General features: G+C 42.4%; 1 protein-coding gene across 2 annotated transcripts in view; it reads left to right on the top strand.

Annotated features, from left to right (window-relative positions):
• Positions 1–17,500, top strand: part of vps54 (VPS54 subunit of GARP complex) — a 60,059-nt gene that overhangs the window by 29,753 nt on the left and 12,806 nt on the right. For both annotated transcript variants that reach the window (XM_028601097.1, XM_028601088.1), the window contains 7 exons: positions 122–229; positions 1,545–1,600; positions 2,103–2,199; positions 5,909–6,180; positions 11,360–11,489; positions 13,971–14,152; positions 15,704–15,816. In XM_028601097.1, coding sequence (XP_028456898.1) covers positions 122–229; positions 1,545–1,600; positions 2,103–2,199; positions 5,909–6,180; positions 11,360–11,489; positions 13,971–14,152; positions 15,704–15,816 — 958 coding nt within the window. The remainder of the gene's footprint in view (positions 1–121; positions 230–1,544; positions 1,601–2,102; positions 2,200–5,908; positions 6,181–11,359; positions 11,490–13,970; positions 14,153–15,703; positions 15,817–17,500) is intronic.

Raw genomic sequence — 17,500 nt, 5'->3', positions numbered from 1 at the left:
CTCTCTGTGTCTCTCTCTCTCTGTGTCTGTCTGTGTGTTTGTGTCTGTCTCTCTCTCTCTCTGTGTCTCTCACTCTCTCTCTGTCTGTCTGTGTGTGTTTGTCTCCGTGTGTGTGTTTTAGGAGCGTCTGGAGTCTCTGGTGTTCGGCCTGCTGCGGCAGAGGAAGCTGGACTTTCTGGACATTTACAGCGACGAGATGATCCTGTCTGCAAAGGCCATCGTCTCTCAGGTACAGCATCCTCACAAGAACTGTGTGAACTTGACGTGGGCAGCACGGTGGCCCAGTGGTTAGTGTTGTGGCCTCACAGCAAGTAGGTTCTGGGTTCAAATCCAGGCCTTTCTGTGTGGAGTTTGCATGTTCTCCCCGTGTCTGCGTGGGTTTTCTCCGGGTTCTCCGGTTTCCCCCACCACTAAAAATATGTTCCCCTCCCCCTCCCTAACTAGCTGATGTGTGGTGAGCGTTCTGGCGTCTGGCGTCGCAAGGCGTTGTATGGCTGCCGTGCATCACCCAGGTGGGTGCTACACATTAGTGGTGTTAGAGAGCAGTCCCCACCCCCCCTCCCCCCAAATGCGCTTTGAGTGTCTATGATAAAGCGCTATATAAATGTAATAAATAATAATAATAATAATCTTAAAAAACTACACATTATAAAGTGCAGATCAGCGATGAAACATTTACTTATTTTTAGGCATGTACTGATGCATCGTGAATCGGTTAAAAATGGATATTAGACAGTCCTCTTCGCTGTCTCTTGTCCTTGGCCTTAGACATCAGATGTTGACATTTAGATTTTATAGTTTTACTGTATGGCAGGGGTGTCAAACTCAGTTTCCCAGAGGGCCACACTGGTAAATGAGAATCCCATCAAAGGCCAGACATGTGGAGTTTATTGACATGCTTTTAATTAATCGAAAAAGTCAAATATTTTGACTGTATCATTGCATGTGTCATATAGTGTAGACTTACATTTTGGGCCTCATGAAGCCCCAAAAACGTTCAGCAAAAAAGTTCCTCAGCCAGCGACATATATACGTTGAATAAAGCACCAAAAAAGTTGGAAAAAGGCCGTGAAAAAAGCGTCATAAACATCAGAAAGTGGCAAAAAACATCAAAAAGTGGCAAAACATTGAGTAAAGCGTCAAAAAACGTTAAAACAAAGTGTCTAATGCATTGAAAAAAAGTGCATAAAACGCCAGAAAAGGCGTAAAAAATGTCAAAATAAAGCAACAAAAATACTTTTCGATAAAGTGACAAATACTAGGTGGGCCTAAATTTAACACACACACACACACACACACACACACACACACACATACATACATACATACATACATACATACATACATACATACATACATACATACATACATACATACATACATACGAGAGCTGAATATGTGAAAGGGGAGAGAGAGGGGGGAATGGCATGTATGCAGCAAAGGGCCTCAGGTCGGAGTCGAACCTACGGCCGCTTCGACAAGGACTGAGCCTATCCAGGCGCCCTGGGAAAACTCTTTTAATCTGAAGTGTTTGTGTGTTTCAGTGTGTTGCAGAAAACGTTTTGCTCATAGAAGATATTGACACTGAAGTCGTCACTAAGTAAGTAACAACTGAGTATTTCTACACTGTGCGAGTACTACTTTTACTTTAGGGAAAGATCTGAATACTTCTACCTTTCAATGCGATGATGGCTCTCCAGACAACACCGTTTGGCTCCAAAAATATCATGACTCTTGTTGAACAAGATGTTTATGTCTCTCTCTGTCTCTCTGTGTGTCTGTCTCTCTCTGTGTGTCTGTGTGTGTGTGTGTGTGTGTCTGTCTCTCTCTCTGTGTGTCTGTGTGTGTGTCTGTCTCTCTCTGTGTGTGTGTCTCTGTGTGTGTGTGTGTCTCTGTGTGTGTGTGTGTGTGTGTGTGTGTGTGTGTCTCTGTGTGTGTGTGTGTCTGTGTGTGTGTGTGTGTGTGTGTGTGTGTGTGTGTGTGTGTGTGTGTGTGTGTGTGTGTGTGTGTGTGTGTGTGTGTGTGTGTGTGTGTGTGTGTGTGTGTGTGTGTGTGTGTGTGTGTGTGTGTGTGTGTGTGTGTGTGTGTGTGTGTGTGTGTAGGCTAGCTGACCAGATGCGTCTGATGACGTTCCCTCAGTGGTTTGAGCTGCTGAAAACCGTCTTTGAAAGTTTCCTTCTCTTCCTGCAGAAGATCAAGGTGAGTCGAAACAGTCATATAAATATACATACATACATACATACATACATACATATATATATACATACATACATACATACATACATACATATATATATACATACATACATACATACATACATACATACATACGTGTGTGACAGACAGACGCTTGCATGAGTTTAGGAACCCATGCTAAAGTTGACTAAAAAGAGGAATAAAATCATCTTTTGGAAATTGATCTTAATGCCTTAATTATAAAATTAGGAAAAATCCATCCTTTAAGGACAGCATTTTTGTTTGTGAATGAATAATGTATCGTCAATAAATAAAGTTCTTCCTTAAAATACAGGGGGCATAAGTCAGTCCACCCCTATGTTAAATTCCCATAGAGGCAGGCAGATGTTTATTTTTAAAGGCCAGTTATTTCATGGATCCAGGATACTATGCATCCTGATAAAGTTGCCTTGGCCTTTGGAATTAAAATAGCCCCCTTCCACCCTTCTCAGTTGTGATTGGTGTAAAGCCCTCCTCAACGGTTGTGATTGGTGTAGAGCCCTCCTCAACGGTTGTGATTGGTGTAGAGCCCTCCTCAACGGTTGTGATTGGTGTAGAGCCCTCCTCAACGGTAGAGATTGGTGTAGAGCCCTCCTCAACGGTTGTGATTGGTGTAGAGCCCTCCTCAACGGTAGTGATTGGTGTAGAGCCCTCCTCAACTGTTGTGATTGGTGTAGAGCCCTCCTCAACGGTTGTGATTGGTGTAGAGCCCTCCTCAACGGTTGTGATTGGTGTAGAGCCCTCCTCAACGGTAGTGATTGGTGTAGAGCCCTCGTCAACGGTAGTGATTGGTGTAGAGCCCTCCTCAACGGTTGTGATTGGTGTAGAGCCCTCCTCAACGGTAGTGATTGGTGTAGAGCCCTCCTCAACGGTAGTGATTGGTGTAGAGCCCTCCTCAACGGTTGTGATTGGTGTAGAGCCCTCCTCAACTGTTGTGATTGGTGTAGAGCCCTCCTCAATGGTTGTGATTGGTGTAGAGCCCTCCTCAACTGTTGTGATTGGTGTAGAGCCCTCCTCAACTGTTGTGATTGGTGTAGAGCCATCCTCAATGGTTGTGATTGGTGTAGAGCCCTCCTCAACGGTTGTGATTGGTGTAGAGCCCTCCTCAACTGTTGTGATTGGTGTAGAGCCCTCCTCAACGGTAGTGATTGGTGTAGAGCCCTCCTCAACTGTTGTGATTGGTGTAGAGCCCTCCTCAACTGTTGTGATTGGTGTAGAGCCCTCCTCAATGGTTGTGATTGGTGTAGAGCCCTCCTCAACTGTTGTGATTGGTGTAGAGCCCTCCTCAACTGTTGTGATTGGTGTAGAGCCATCCTCAATGGTTGTGATTGGTGTAGAGCCCTCCTCAACGGTTGTGATTGGTGTAGAGCCCTCCTCAACTGTTGTGATTGGTGTAGAGCCCTCCTCAACGGTAGTGATTGGTGTAGAGCCCTCCTCAACTGTTGTGATTGGTGTAGAGCCCTCCTCAACTGTTGTGATTGGTGTAGAGCCCTCCTCAACGGTTGTGATTGGTGTAGAGCCCTCAACTGTTGTGATTGGTGTAGAGCCCTCCTCAACTGTTGTGATTGGTGTAGAGCCCTCCTCAATGGTTGTGATTGGTGTAGAGCCCTCCTCAACGGTTGTGATTGGTGTAGAGCCCTCCTCAACTGTTGTGATTGGTGTAGAGCCCTCCTCAACGGTTGTGATTGGTGTAGAGCCCTCCTCAACGGTTGTGATTGGTGTAGAGCCCTCCTCAACTGTTGTGATTGGTGTAGAGCCCTCCTCAACGGTAGTGATTGGTGCCTTGAATTTGGAAAAATTGGAAATGGGCTCTTGGCCAGACTGACTTGCAGAGCAAATCTCAAATGTGCCAGAAGTTCGTCAGGGTTTTTCCCAGGCTAGATAAATGTCTGGCCCTTTTTTTAGTGAAGTTGAGTTTGACACCCTTTAGAGCAGTAGTTCTCAAGTTTATTTCAATAATGTACCCCCTTTTTTTAAGCCATGTACCCCCTAACCAGCGCAAATAGTTTTTGGTAGGAAAAAAAAATTAAGTCTATATATAAAGAGGAACAATTCAGCGATAGATTTACTAAGTAACTTCAACATTTAAATGCTGTTTTAAAAAAAAAAAAAAAAAAAAAAAAAAATGTAAACAAAACCTTTGGAAAAGACGGTAGAAAGAAGGAAGTAAGGCAAGAATAGGTCGAAAATAGTAATACAAATAAAAAAAAAAAAAAAAAAAAAAAACGTATAACACTAGGGCGACAAGTGACAAAAAAATCAAATAAGCGACAAACTTTGAAAAAAAGATGGTAGAAAAAAGGAAGAAAGGCTAGAATAGTTCAAAACAAGCGACACAAAACCTTCAAAAACAGAAAAAATTTGGAAAAAAGCAAAGAAAATGACAGTAGAAGTAACTACTGCCCAAGTAACTGAAAAACATTTAGCAAAAAATGTCACGTACCCCCTGCAGTCCTCCAGAGTACCCCTAGGGGGGACACGTACCCCCATTTGAGAAACACTGTTATAGAGCCTTGCACGGTCAAGTTCCTTCATAGATCTCTGATTTGATACAGCTACATACCCCCGCCCGTAGTCTGAGGTCATTAGGTCAGATGCTATTAGTGGTTCCTCCGCACTAATTTTAAAACTAGAGGGGACCGGTCATTCCCAGCAGTGGCTCCTAGGCTGTGGGACGACGACGTGTGAATTCTGTCGAATCTTTTAAAAAGCAGCTGAAGACTCTGCTGTTCAAGAAGGCTTTTACTTAGTCGATGGGTTTTTATGGTTGTTTGTTATGTTTTCTATTTGTATTTCAGTTTGCTTGTATCGTGACTTCTTGTATTGCATTTTATTGGGAAGCACTTTGTGATTTTTATCTGTGAAAGGTTCTATACAAATAAACTTTACTTTCTTACTTACTTACTTACACCCCTGATTAGGGTTGGGCATCGAGAACCGATTCCAGGCGCTTGGTGTGTTGCAAGCAGAGCTCTAGTGGGGCTTTATTTTACACTGAAAAAGCCCCCCGTCAAACTGCAACCCACCTTTTGTATTTGTGAAATAAGCATGTGACCCATTTCAACTCCACCACTCAAAGAATCAGAATCGAGAGTCGATAAGAACCCAAATCGAAAGGAAGAATCGGAATTGGAATCAGAATCGTTAAAATCTAAATGATGCCCAACCCCTAGTCATGATTAGAGCTGGGCGATTTGTTTCCCTAAAAAAAATCTGCGAATTTTTTTTTTTTTTTTTTTTTTAAACTTTATTTCGATTCCCCCCCCTTCCATTTAAAACAAAATAACTGCAAACTGTAAATATATTTTAAAAATATATATTTATTGTATTTAATTAAAGTGCATCAACATAAACAAAATTGCAAAGGCAAACCCTTTCTCTAAGTGAAAAGTCACTGTGCGGTGTGCAACAAAGATTGTTAAACATCCAAATTATTTGTACTGTATTTGGATGTTTGTTTTTTTTGAAAATATGAATTGATTTGACCTCACAACTCGATTTTTAAATCAAACCGATTATTTTCCCCAGCCCTAGTCATGATTATAAAACACGACTGATTGCATCTTTTGATTTTATAGAGTGTGGTCTAGACCTACTCTGTCTGTAAAGTGTCTCGAGATAACTCTTGTTATGATTTTGATACTATAAATAAAATTGAATTGAATTTTTTTAGGCCACTCTGAGCGTGATCAAAAACGTGGTTCTGGAGGTTCTGGCGTCGAACCAGAGGAACCGGCTCCTGGAGGAGGCCCGGTTGGCTCCTTCGGTTCAGGAGGCTCCCGGCGGCTCGTTGCTGCTGCGGGGCGAGGCCGAGCTGGCCTACCTCACGCACGAGGGACTGTTCATCAGCGACGCTCTCAACGAGGCCTCCAGGATCCAGCAGAGCCGGGCCGACTCGGCAGCCAGCGCCACGGAGAGCTTCGTCAGCAGGGAGCAAAGCTTCATGTACGTCACTCAGCATTTCTCTGCTTTCCCTCAACTTCCTTTATCGTTATTAAGATAAGTGTGATAACATCAAATTAGAGGTGGGCGATACATCGTTTAGACGATAATATCCAAATTGTTGTCTGGACGATATGCAAAATTGGGATATCGAATATTTCATAATTTGTACAATCCGACCCCCCCAAACATGAAAAGAGCTGAAGGAAGTTAAAGAGAAAACAAATAACGCACACTATAACCTTCTAAACAATTATATGTAGCGATTTTAGGGTTTGTTTAACTGGATTTTTTGTACAAAATCAAGATCGTCCCGCACGAGAGTAAGCTGCTACTAGTTCTTACCTGTGTGTTATGACGTTCACCCATGTCAACAAAGATGGCGGCGCGCGATTGTGCAGTGGCTCTCCTGTCGGTGTATATTTATACAAGTATGTACAGCCACACTGAACTAATCAATACAGGGCCACGATACAACACACTGAACTAATCAATACAGGACCACGATACAACACACTGAACTAATCAATACAGGACCACGATACAACCCACTGAACTAATCAATACAGGACCACGATACAACACACTGAACTAATCAATACAGGACCACGATACAACACACTGAACTAATCAATACAGGACCACGATACCACACACTGAACTAATCAATACAGGACCACGATACGACACACTGAACTAATCAATACAGGACCACGATACGACACACTGACCTAATCAATACAGGACCACGATACGACACACTGACCTAATCAATACAGGACCACGATACGACACACTGAACTAATCAATACAGGACCACGATACGACACACTGACCTAATCAATACAGGACCACGATACGACACACTGAACTAATCAATACAGGACCACGATACAACACACTGAACTAATCAATACAGGACCACGATACCACACACTGAACTAATCAATACAGGACCACGATCGACACACTGAACTAATCAATACAGGACCACGATCGACACACTGACCTAATCAATACAGGACCAATCGACACACTGACCTAATCAATACAGGACCACGATCGACACACTGAACTAATCAATACAGGACCACGATCGACACACTGACCTAATCAATACAGGACCACGATCGACACACTGAACTAATCAATACAGGACCCACGATACAACACACTGAACTAATCAATACAGGACCACGATCAACACACTGAACTAATCAATACAGGACCACGATCGACACACTGAACTAATCAATACAGGACCACGATCGACACACTGAACTAATCAATACAGGACCACGATACGACACACTGAACTAATCAATACAGGACCACGATACGACACACTGAACTAATCAATACAGGACCACGATACGACACACTGAACTAATCAATACAGGACCACGATACCACACACTGACCTAATCAATACAGGACCTAATCAATACAGGACCACGATACAACACACTGAACTAATAATCAACACACTGAACTAATCAATACAACAACACACTGAACTAATCAATACAGGACCACGATACTACACACTGAACTAATCAATACAGAACCACGATACTACACACTGACCTAATCAATACAGGACCACGATACTACACACTGAACTAATCAATACAGGACCACGATACTACACACTGAACTAATCAATACAGAACCACAAGAGCTTTCCAGGCGGCTCATAACATCCCGGAGGAAATAGCCTGACCGAGCCCTCCAGGTTGTTGTCGGCGCTAGCACGGCGAGCTAACTAGCACGGCGAGCTAACTAGCACGGCGAGCTAGCTATCTACCGGCAGGATGAGAAAATAACTCAGAATAGACCAGAGGCGGAGGACTGCCTTGTTGTGCACCATGAACGGACCAACTGCAGGATCGTTGCCCAGCACGGCTCACCTGACCTGGAGCCCTGTCGCTAATATACTGACCATTTTATTTACTACGAAAACAGCACACTGCCGTCTACGTAGCCCCCGATGCTAACGTTAGCCCAAGTTTGGTTCACTGCTAACCATAGTGAACAAACTGCAACGCGATCACCTGGATACGGGATACAGGGGACTTTAACAAGGTGTCCTTAAAGTCTGTTCCCCTCCAGCTTTCTCCCAGCATGTAGATTGTGTTACTAGAGGGAAGAACACACTAGACCATGTTACTCTAACATCAAGAAAGATACACAACTGCTCCTCTCCCTCACCTGGGCCAGTCAGATCACATCCAACTCCTGATCCCAGCATGCATCCTGGTCAGAAGGACTATACAGCCCAGTAGAAGGACTATCAGAACCTAGTTTTTGTTTATGATTATGATTTCATCTTGCTTGTACATGTTCCCAAGAGAACCACCGAAATAGCCTCCGAACAGGGCTTCTTTTAACTTCTAGAAGGATTTCAAAAATATCGTCTGAATATCGATAGCGAGATATTGAAAAAAAATATTCATTTTTGTCTATCTTCCACCCCTACATCAAATCAAATATACTAGAAAATCAGATGGTAAGCTGTGAAGCATGTTTTAAAAAAAAATATTTAATTTAAAGGTTTTCTGCAAAAGCTTAACAGAACACCACAAAGTAACCCTAACACGTGTGTGTGTGTGTGTGTGTGTGTGTGTGTGTGTGTGTGTGTGTGTGTGTGTGTGTGTGGTGTAATGTAATGTGACAGTTAATACATTCCTAAAGCAGTAATATAGTTTCAGCTGTTTTGGGGTTTTCAAGCGTGTCCGCGTGTGTTCTTGTTCAACTATATTTGTGGGGTCCAAAAACCGGGAGTCCAGTATAAGAGGCATTTAGTTGTGATGGTTAAGGTTAGGGTAAGGGTTAAGGTTAGGCATTTAGTTGTGATGGTTAAGGTGAGAGTAAGGGTTAAGGTTAGGCATTTAGTTGTGATGGTTAGGGTAAGGGGCTAGGGAATGCATTATGTCAATGATGGGTCCCCACAAAGATAGTGAAATGGTACTGTGTGTGTGTGTAATTTTCTGTCGGTTAACATTCGCTAAGTAAACTGAAAAAAAACTCACCGCTCGTGTTCGTTACAATGACTACACAGTTCTTTCTTGGGCGTTCCTCGAGAGTAAATGCTTCTGTGTCTGTGTGTGTGTGTGTGTGTGTGTGTGTGTGTGTGTGTGTGTGTGTGTGTGTGTGTGTGTGTGTGTGTGTGTGTGTGTGTGTGTGTGTGTGTGTGTGTGTGTGTGTGTGTGTGTGTGTGTGTGTGTGTGTGTGTGTATCTGTGTGTGTGTGTGTGTGTGTGTGTGTGTGTGTCCCCTAGGGCTCTATGACATCTGCTTTTTTTTTTTTTTTTTCAAATTCCGTGTTTTCTGATTTTATTTTTAGCAGTTTCAGATTTGCTTGTTTTCTTTTCTATTCAAAGCAGTATTGACTTTTAAAAAGTCAGTGACACAAACTCACTATTCAGCTTTTTGTATTTAAACGGTTAACATATTCAGCAAAGCACATTCAAAATCACCTAAATAAAAGCTATTTGGATGCTCACCTATAACAATGTTGAGGACACCGCGATCTCGGTTTTCAGAGGTTTTTCATCGACAACAACGAAGATTTTTATTTCCACGGCACTTTTGGTGGGTCTGCCTGAGGCCACTTTTCTGTTTAACAAGAAACTGACGTATCCTCTTCATTTTCTCTAGCGGTATGTCTAGGGCTGCTCCCTCTTAGTGGATTAGTCGACTAATCGCTCGTTTTGGTCTTAGTCAACTTAGATCTCTTTAGTCCATTAATCATGTTTGATGTTTTTTTTGATGCTGAATGACTTATTTCCAAGAAACGTACGAGCACATCTCTGGTAAACACAAGAATTAAAGTGGTGCTTTTTGCACGACTCTTAGCGGAGAAACTCAGATTACGGAGTACAAATCATAACTGTACAATACCATAGTGTAGGACAAGCTTTGCACAGACTGCCTTTTCAGTTAAGAGCTGTAGACTATGGAATTCATTACCAGCTGACATTAAGGTCATATCGGACTTCAAAAAATGTACTTCCAGCATTAAGTTGTGGCTAAAAGCAAATCAAAACTGTAACCATTTTTAACTATTATTAGTACTATTTTATTTTTTTCTTATTTTCCTTGTGTAGTGAGTGAAGGTGTGTGTGTGTGTATGAAGAAATGCCTATGATTTTTCCTTTAAATTTCTTTTTTTTCTTATGTATGTATCTGTTTTATAATGTTCTTAGAAATGCCCAACCAGGGACAAGAGTTGAGAATTAGCTCTAGCTATAAGCTCTATATGCTGCGCATTAGTTACGGGCTTTGTATTGTAACTATGTTTGCTTGTATGGTCCCTGTTAAATAAACAGATAATAAAAATTTACAGATCTGTCGATTAAATCAACTAATCGATTAGTCTGTACAATTGAAATGAGTGTTAGTCGACTAAGAAGTTCTTCAATTCATTACAGCCCTAGGTATTTCAGCTTCAGCACACATTGCAACAAAATCTTCCACAAACTCACGCTTTGCATCTATAGATTTTGTCGTTTCCTCAGTGACCATAACAGTGACGTAACCTGGAGGGATTTTCCCGTTGTAGATTTAGCTTTGCTCTTGAGATTAGCTTTTGATTTCAAATGGTGGTTACATGTGTCTTTGCGGGTCCAGTCAACAGTACGTTGACAAAACTTACAAAACAGACGTTGGGGTATTGTTCCGCCCGGTATTTAGCAGTTATTTCAGAATTTCTTAATTTTTGTTTTTTAAGGTTTTTTGTCTAATCGGGAGGCGCCACTCGCTTTGACATTTTTCCCCTCGCAACAGGCTGTGCCATTTGGCCACTGTTAAGGTAGAGACCTGTCTGTGCTTTATTGTTTTAAACTGAAAAATTAGTAAGAAGTCAGAAAAAAAATCTTTTATTTAATATAAAAATATATGCAAATTCCGCGTGTATAACAGAATTACGTTTTCATGTGTAGATTCTGTCCGTGTTTTCCACATTGCGTAAATCATAGGGCCCTAGTGTCCAAATAAATTAAATGGGATTAAAAAAAAAAAAGTTTGCTCTTCTGAAAGTTAAACAAGTTGACTCCAGTCACCAACTGTAAATTGACAACGCCCCCCCCCCTCCCCTCAGCATTTTAAGACGAGCTGTGAAGCATGTTGATTGTTTTGGCAGGTGAAGTTTCCTTGTCTGTAAATGTGTGTTTTGTGTTCAGGTCCGGTGACAACATGATGCCCGCCGATCTGGAGCTGAACCGAGTGATCCACAACATCCAGGAGCTGCTGCACGCCGCCTCCGACGTCAGCCACGATCGCTGCGTCAAAGTCCTCACAGCCAGAGCCAAGGTACAATAACCGGGACGGTATCACTGAAATGCAACTGGTATGAAAATTAGAGATGGTCCGATACCATTTTTTGCTTTCCGATACCTGAACTTGTGTATCGGCCGATACGGAGTACCGATCCGATACCAGTGGGTCATATATTTTATTATGTTTTAACAGCTGTATACTACTATCTCTGTATAGATGTGATATGATGTATAACAGCTGTATACTACTATCCCTGTATGGATGTGATATGATGTATAACAGCTGTATACTACTATCTCTGTATGGATGTGATATGATGTATAACAGCTGTATACTACTATCTCTGTATGGATGTGATATGATATATAACAGCTGTATACTACTATCTCTGTATGGATGTGATATGATGTATAACAGCTGTATACTACTATCTCTGTATGGATGTGATATGATGTATAACAGCTGTATACTACTATCTCTGTATGGATGTGATATGATGTATAACAGCTGTATACTACTATCCCTGTATGGATGTGATATGATGTATAACAGCTGTATACTACTATCTCTGTATGGATGTGATATGATGTATAACAGCTGTATACTACTATCTCTGTATGGATGTGATATGATGTATAACAGCTGTATACTACTATCTCTGTATGGATGTGATATGATGTATAACAGCTGTATACTACTATCTCTGTATGGATGTGATATGATGTATAACAGCTGTATACTACTATCTCTGTATGGATGTGATATGATATCTATCATTGTTGTTGGTCTGGCTCAAGTTAAACTCTTTGTAAAACATGAACAAACACAAATGCCCCAGAACTTTCTTTTATTTTACAGTTTTACAGTCAGTTATAACGGAAAAAGAACATAAATAAACTACTTTAATGTAGATTTTCTTTAGGGCTTTATTACGTGGTATCTGATCGGTGCATAAACTCCAGTACTTCCCGATACCGATACCAGCGTTTTAGGCAGTATCGGAGCCGATATCGATACTGGTATCGGACCATCTCTAGTGAAAATCCTTTACAGGAAACAGGAAACATCACTGCCTCAATCGCTGCCACAAAAAAGTTTTAAAGTGCCCATTTTATGAAAAGAAAATCCCTTTTTCTGGGATTTGGGGTGTCATTTTGTGTCTCTGGTGCTTCCACACACATACAAACTTTGAGAAAAAAAATGCTGTTTTGAGTGAGATAAGGGTTTCTGAATGAGTTTCTTTCTACGTCACTAGCTGAAACGAGCTGGCTAACAGCAACCGTTAGCATGCTACCTCGTTCTCAATGGCAAAGCACTGCTACAACACACACACAAGTTCACCATAATCTACAAAAGAACTACTTCCATGTGCGCCCCCGATTAGAAGAAGTCTCCCAGCTAATCCTGCCTTGGAACTGACCAAAGTTCAAGAAACAGCCTTTCTTTTACTGTCTATGGAGCCAGCTGACATGCTCTACGATCTGAGCATGTGCGAGTGCAATCAAAGATAGTACAGAAGAAGAAAAGAGGTCTCACTCTGTAGCTAAAACAGAAACCAGGTGAAAAGAGGAGCTGCAGCAGTGAGAGAGAGCTGTGCAGTACAACAAAAATATGGTGTTTTTTGAAAATTAAACCATGTAAACCTATTCTGGTACAACCTTAAAATACAGTTATGAACCTGAAAATGAGCATAATATGGGCGCTTTACAACACAATGGGGGTAAAACAAACACACCACAAGCACTGAACTTAAGCACGAGCTTTTCTTTCTATCTTATAAATAAAGCTGCCTTCAAGTGCGATCAGAAACCTTGAAATCTAACGGTCTGACAGAAAACAGCGATTGTGAAATATAAATTCCACTTTTTTTTTTGTTGGAGGGTTTATAAGTCAAGTCAAAGTTTATTTATACAGCACTATTTATACAGACAAGCTGACCAATGTGCTTTACAGAGCAATAGAATATCACACGACAGACAGAACAAGAAAAATTTAAGAACAAATTAAACACTATTAAAAGCAATTGAATACAAGTGTGTTTTCAAGAGTGACTTGAAAACTGACAAGTCAGAAGCAGAGCGAATATGAAAGGGCAAGCTGTTCCATAGTGTCGGGCCAGCAATGGCAAAGGCACGATAACCTCTGTGTTTTAACCTGTACCGTGGTAAGGATAAAAGTTTCTGTGTCCCTGACCTAAGATCCCTGGAAGGAGTGTATTGCTCTAGGAGCTCCGATAAATAGAGGGGAGCTTGATTGTTAAGACACTTATAAACAAAAGAATTTTAAAATCGACCCTAAAGCGAACCGGCAACCAGTGAAGGGAAGCTAAAATTGGAGTGATGTGTTCGTATTTACGAATGCCTTTTTAAAAGTCTCGCTGCCGCATTCTGGACTAATTGTAATTATAACAACACAACAGGACGTCACACAAACGCTTTTTTGGGGTCTGAATGCCTATAAGTGAAATGTAAAGACTGGATCTGATCTCCTCGTATCGCCTCTGTCTCCCAACAGGACGGCTCTCTGGAGCGCCTGAGCTCGGCGGAGTTCGTGTGCCTCTCTCAGACGGTGGAGGGTTTCGTGCGGGACACGGAGGAGCTGTGCGGCAGGCGCAGCGTCTCCCTGAGGGGGGCGCTGCAGAGCCAGGCCAACCGCTTCGTCCACCGCTTCCACGAAGAACGCAAGACCAAACTCAGGTTACCTGCAGCTTTACTTCAGTACAATAAACCAGTAGAGACACTCGGTTACAGTCAAAGTCCTTCAGTATTACCGTCTGTAAGTATGATCCGTGAAATGTAGTTCAGGTATTCAACGTACAAAATGTCCCCTGTGACTGTTTTTACTATTATATATATTCTAGCATTTGATTATTATTATTTCTCATAGCCTGACAAGCCAGAACCACATCTAGATGTTGGGTCTGGGAACTCACCATTGGCAGGGCTCAATCCGAGGTGCGGGATGAACGATTGTCTTTCAATTCAATTTTATTTATAGTAGCAGAGCATGGATGGAAGCAGCAGGGTTCAGCAGGACACTGCAGGGCAATTACACCATGGTCTGGGTGAATACTCGATTCTGATTGGCTGCAGGTTGTCCATTAAAAAGTGATAGAGGACACCTACCAAAGGAGTTCGGTGAAACTAACTGTTTACTGTTCTAAATGAACGCGCTACATTAAATCAAAAAGGAAATGTGGATTTATTATTTCCAACTCGTCCTCTGAACACCACAGGTTGGCGCTAAAACACACAGGCCGGAAGAAGTAAGTTCTACTATAAGTTATATATTATATTATACTGGCCCTCTGGACGGACTTTGTTTCACAGAGAATAACGTTATCTCTCTCGTCCCGTTCACTGTTCAGCTCGCTGCTTCCGGCTGCGCCGCTGCAGCCGACAGTAACGTTACACATCGCGGATCAAATTCTTCGTAAAAGTCGTTATTTTTACATTATATTTATATATTACGTTTTGGAGATAATGACATGGCTGCATAGCTAGCTTGTCTTGTTGTTCAACATTTGTCAAATTGTTTTTACTGATTGCCAACTGTACACAATGTTATTGACTTTGGATCTTGCTAGCATAGCGTTAGCTTTCTGGCTCGTAGCTAAACTGAAGGGCTCTATCAGCTGAGCGGACTATATAAATATCTCCGGTTGCTAAGGGAGGCAAGTCGTATCTAAGGTCCTTCCTAATTCCTGGGCGAGAGAACAACGTTTGCATTGCATAAGAACCTGATGGATGGGAATGATTGTTCCAGGTATTAGTCAAACCTTCAGGCGTAACCAGGGAAACGGAGTTATTGTCTACAGGTCTACTACACTATGACCCCCCCCAGACCTCTCAGGTGGTATGGGACAGGTCTACTACACTATGACCCACCCAGACCTCTCAGGTGGTATGGGACAGGTCTACTACACTATGACCCCCCCAGACCTCTCAGGTGGTCTGGGACAGGTCTACTACACTATGACCCCCCCAGACCTCTCAGGTGGTCTGGGACAGGTCTGCTACACTATGACTTATGTTTCTCAGTTTTTTTTTTTTTTTTTTTTTTTTTATTCTTATACTGCACTGTAAATTTTACTCTTGACTTTGAATGTTTTTAAATTGTTTTTAATTGTTTTCTGAAGGCTCTTTCATGTTTTCATGTCAAGCACTTTGACTTGCCCTGTTGCTGAAATGTGCTCTATAAATAAAGCTGCCGTGCCTTGTGTTCTGACGTCGGTCTTTGTTTTGCAGCCTCCTCCTGGACAACGAGCGCTGGAAACAGGCGGAGGTCCCTTCTGAGTTCCAGGACCTTGTGAACTCCATCGCTGATGGAAGAATAACACTACCGGAGCGTAAAATCCCAGGTACAACCCCCCCCCACCCCACACATATTTATGTAGGGTGACCAAACGTCATCTTTTGCCCAGTCATGTCCACTTTTTACCTACTGTCCGGTAGGTCTGGTCTGAATACCATTTTTTTTGAGCTTCAAAGCTTCGGTAGTAATGAGCATCGAATATTGGAAGCTTCGGCGAGAGGGGGCTGAGCATATTATCATCTCTAATAAAGGCAGGAATCTCTCTGTGTCTGTCTGTTTGTTTGCATGTTGATTATTTTGAGAACCTTTCATCCAAACGACTTCACAAGGGAGTGCAGCAGTGTCGTATTTGGTGCAATATCGACAGACAGGCCAGACGCGTTCAGAATTAATAAACTTTTAACCCCTCAAGGATCACCGTCCCGTCAACGGGACACTTTGTGACTGGGGGCGTCGCTGTAACCTCGATTTAAACTTCCACTCATGAGCGTTTTTATAACTTTTAAAGCATTAAATCTTTAAAATATACAGCCATGTACACAACTGTTACAAAGTAACAGAAAATAAAAGCCGTATACAAATAAATCTGCCTTGCCTTGTAATCTGCGCAGCCGAGAGTGCATAGCATACCTGTTTTCGTTGTCCTTTCAGCAACAAAGTGGTATTTTGACCAAAACTTGATTTTCATAAATCCCCAAGAGTCCGAGGAAATGTAATATCCGAGCTTTACGTTCCAAAACGATCTCTTCGCCTCACAACGTTGAAGTTTCTGGCCGAATCACAACGGAAAAACGCCAAAACAGTTTTCCATTTCCGCACTTGTTATCGCCGCTAGCTTCTCTGCCCAGCTCGCTAAATGATCGAAGTGGGCGTCATCGTGGACCGACAGGATCTTCTTCTTCTTTGTAGTTTATTGTCGGTTGGCAAACCAACTTAAATGTGCATTACTGCCACCAACTGGACTGGAGTGTGAACGAGAGATAAATGCAGAAAATAAATAAACCAAAAATAATAAATTAAAAAAATTAAAATTTAAATCGAATACCTACCCACCGAACGAATATTCGGGTCCAGCCCTTCTGTCCGGGGGCCCAGAGCAGACGGGGCCCAGAGCAGACGGGGCCCAGAGCAGACGGGGCCCAGAGGTTTACAAAGTGAAAAAGCCCAAAGTCCCCCCCCCAAAGGGAGTTACCATCTCCAACAGAAAACACTGTTCACCAACTGCTCCAAACAGCTCTATTGTAGTCCAGCCTTTACTTCAGAGACCAACGTGGTCACTTTGTAACACACGTTATAATGCTCGCCTAGCTGCTAGCATGGTATACCCTCATACTCTGCTTCTGACTGGCTAGTAGTCCTTACCTAGGTACTGTCAGGGCCTCATACTCTGCTTCTGACTGGCTAGTAGTCCTTACCTAGGTACTGTCAGGGCCTCATACTCTGCTTCTGACTGGCTAGTAGTCCTTACCTAGGTACTGTCAGGGCACGCCCTCATACTCTGCTTCTGACTGGCTAGTAGTCCTTACCTAGGTACTGTCAGGGCACGCCCGCATACTCTGCTTCTGACTGGCTAGTAGTCCTTACCTAGGTACTGTCAGGGCCTCATACTCTGCTTCTGACTGGCTAGTAGTCCTTACCTAGGTACTGTCAGGGCACGCCCTCATACTCTGCTTCTGACTGGCTAGTAGTCCTTACCTAGGTACTGTCAGGGCCCTCATACTCTGCTTCTG

This window comes from Perca flavescens, chromosome 2, assembly GCF_004354835.1.
Source record: "Perca flavescens isolate YP-PL-M2 chromosome 2, PFLA_1.0, whole genome shotgun sequence".
In the NCBI taxonomy this organism is placed as follows: domain Eukaryota; kingdom Metazoa; phylum Chordata; class Actinopteri; order Perciformes; family Percidae; genus Perca; species Perca flavescens.
Note: the sequence above shows the minus strand (reverse complement) of the source record. Positions and strands in the feature narration are given on the sequence as shown.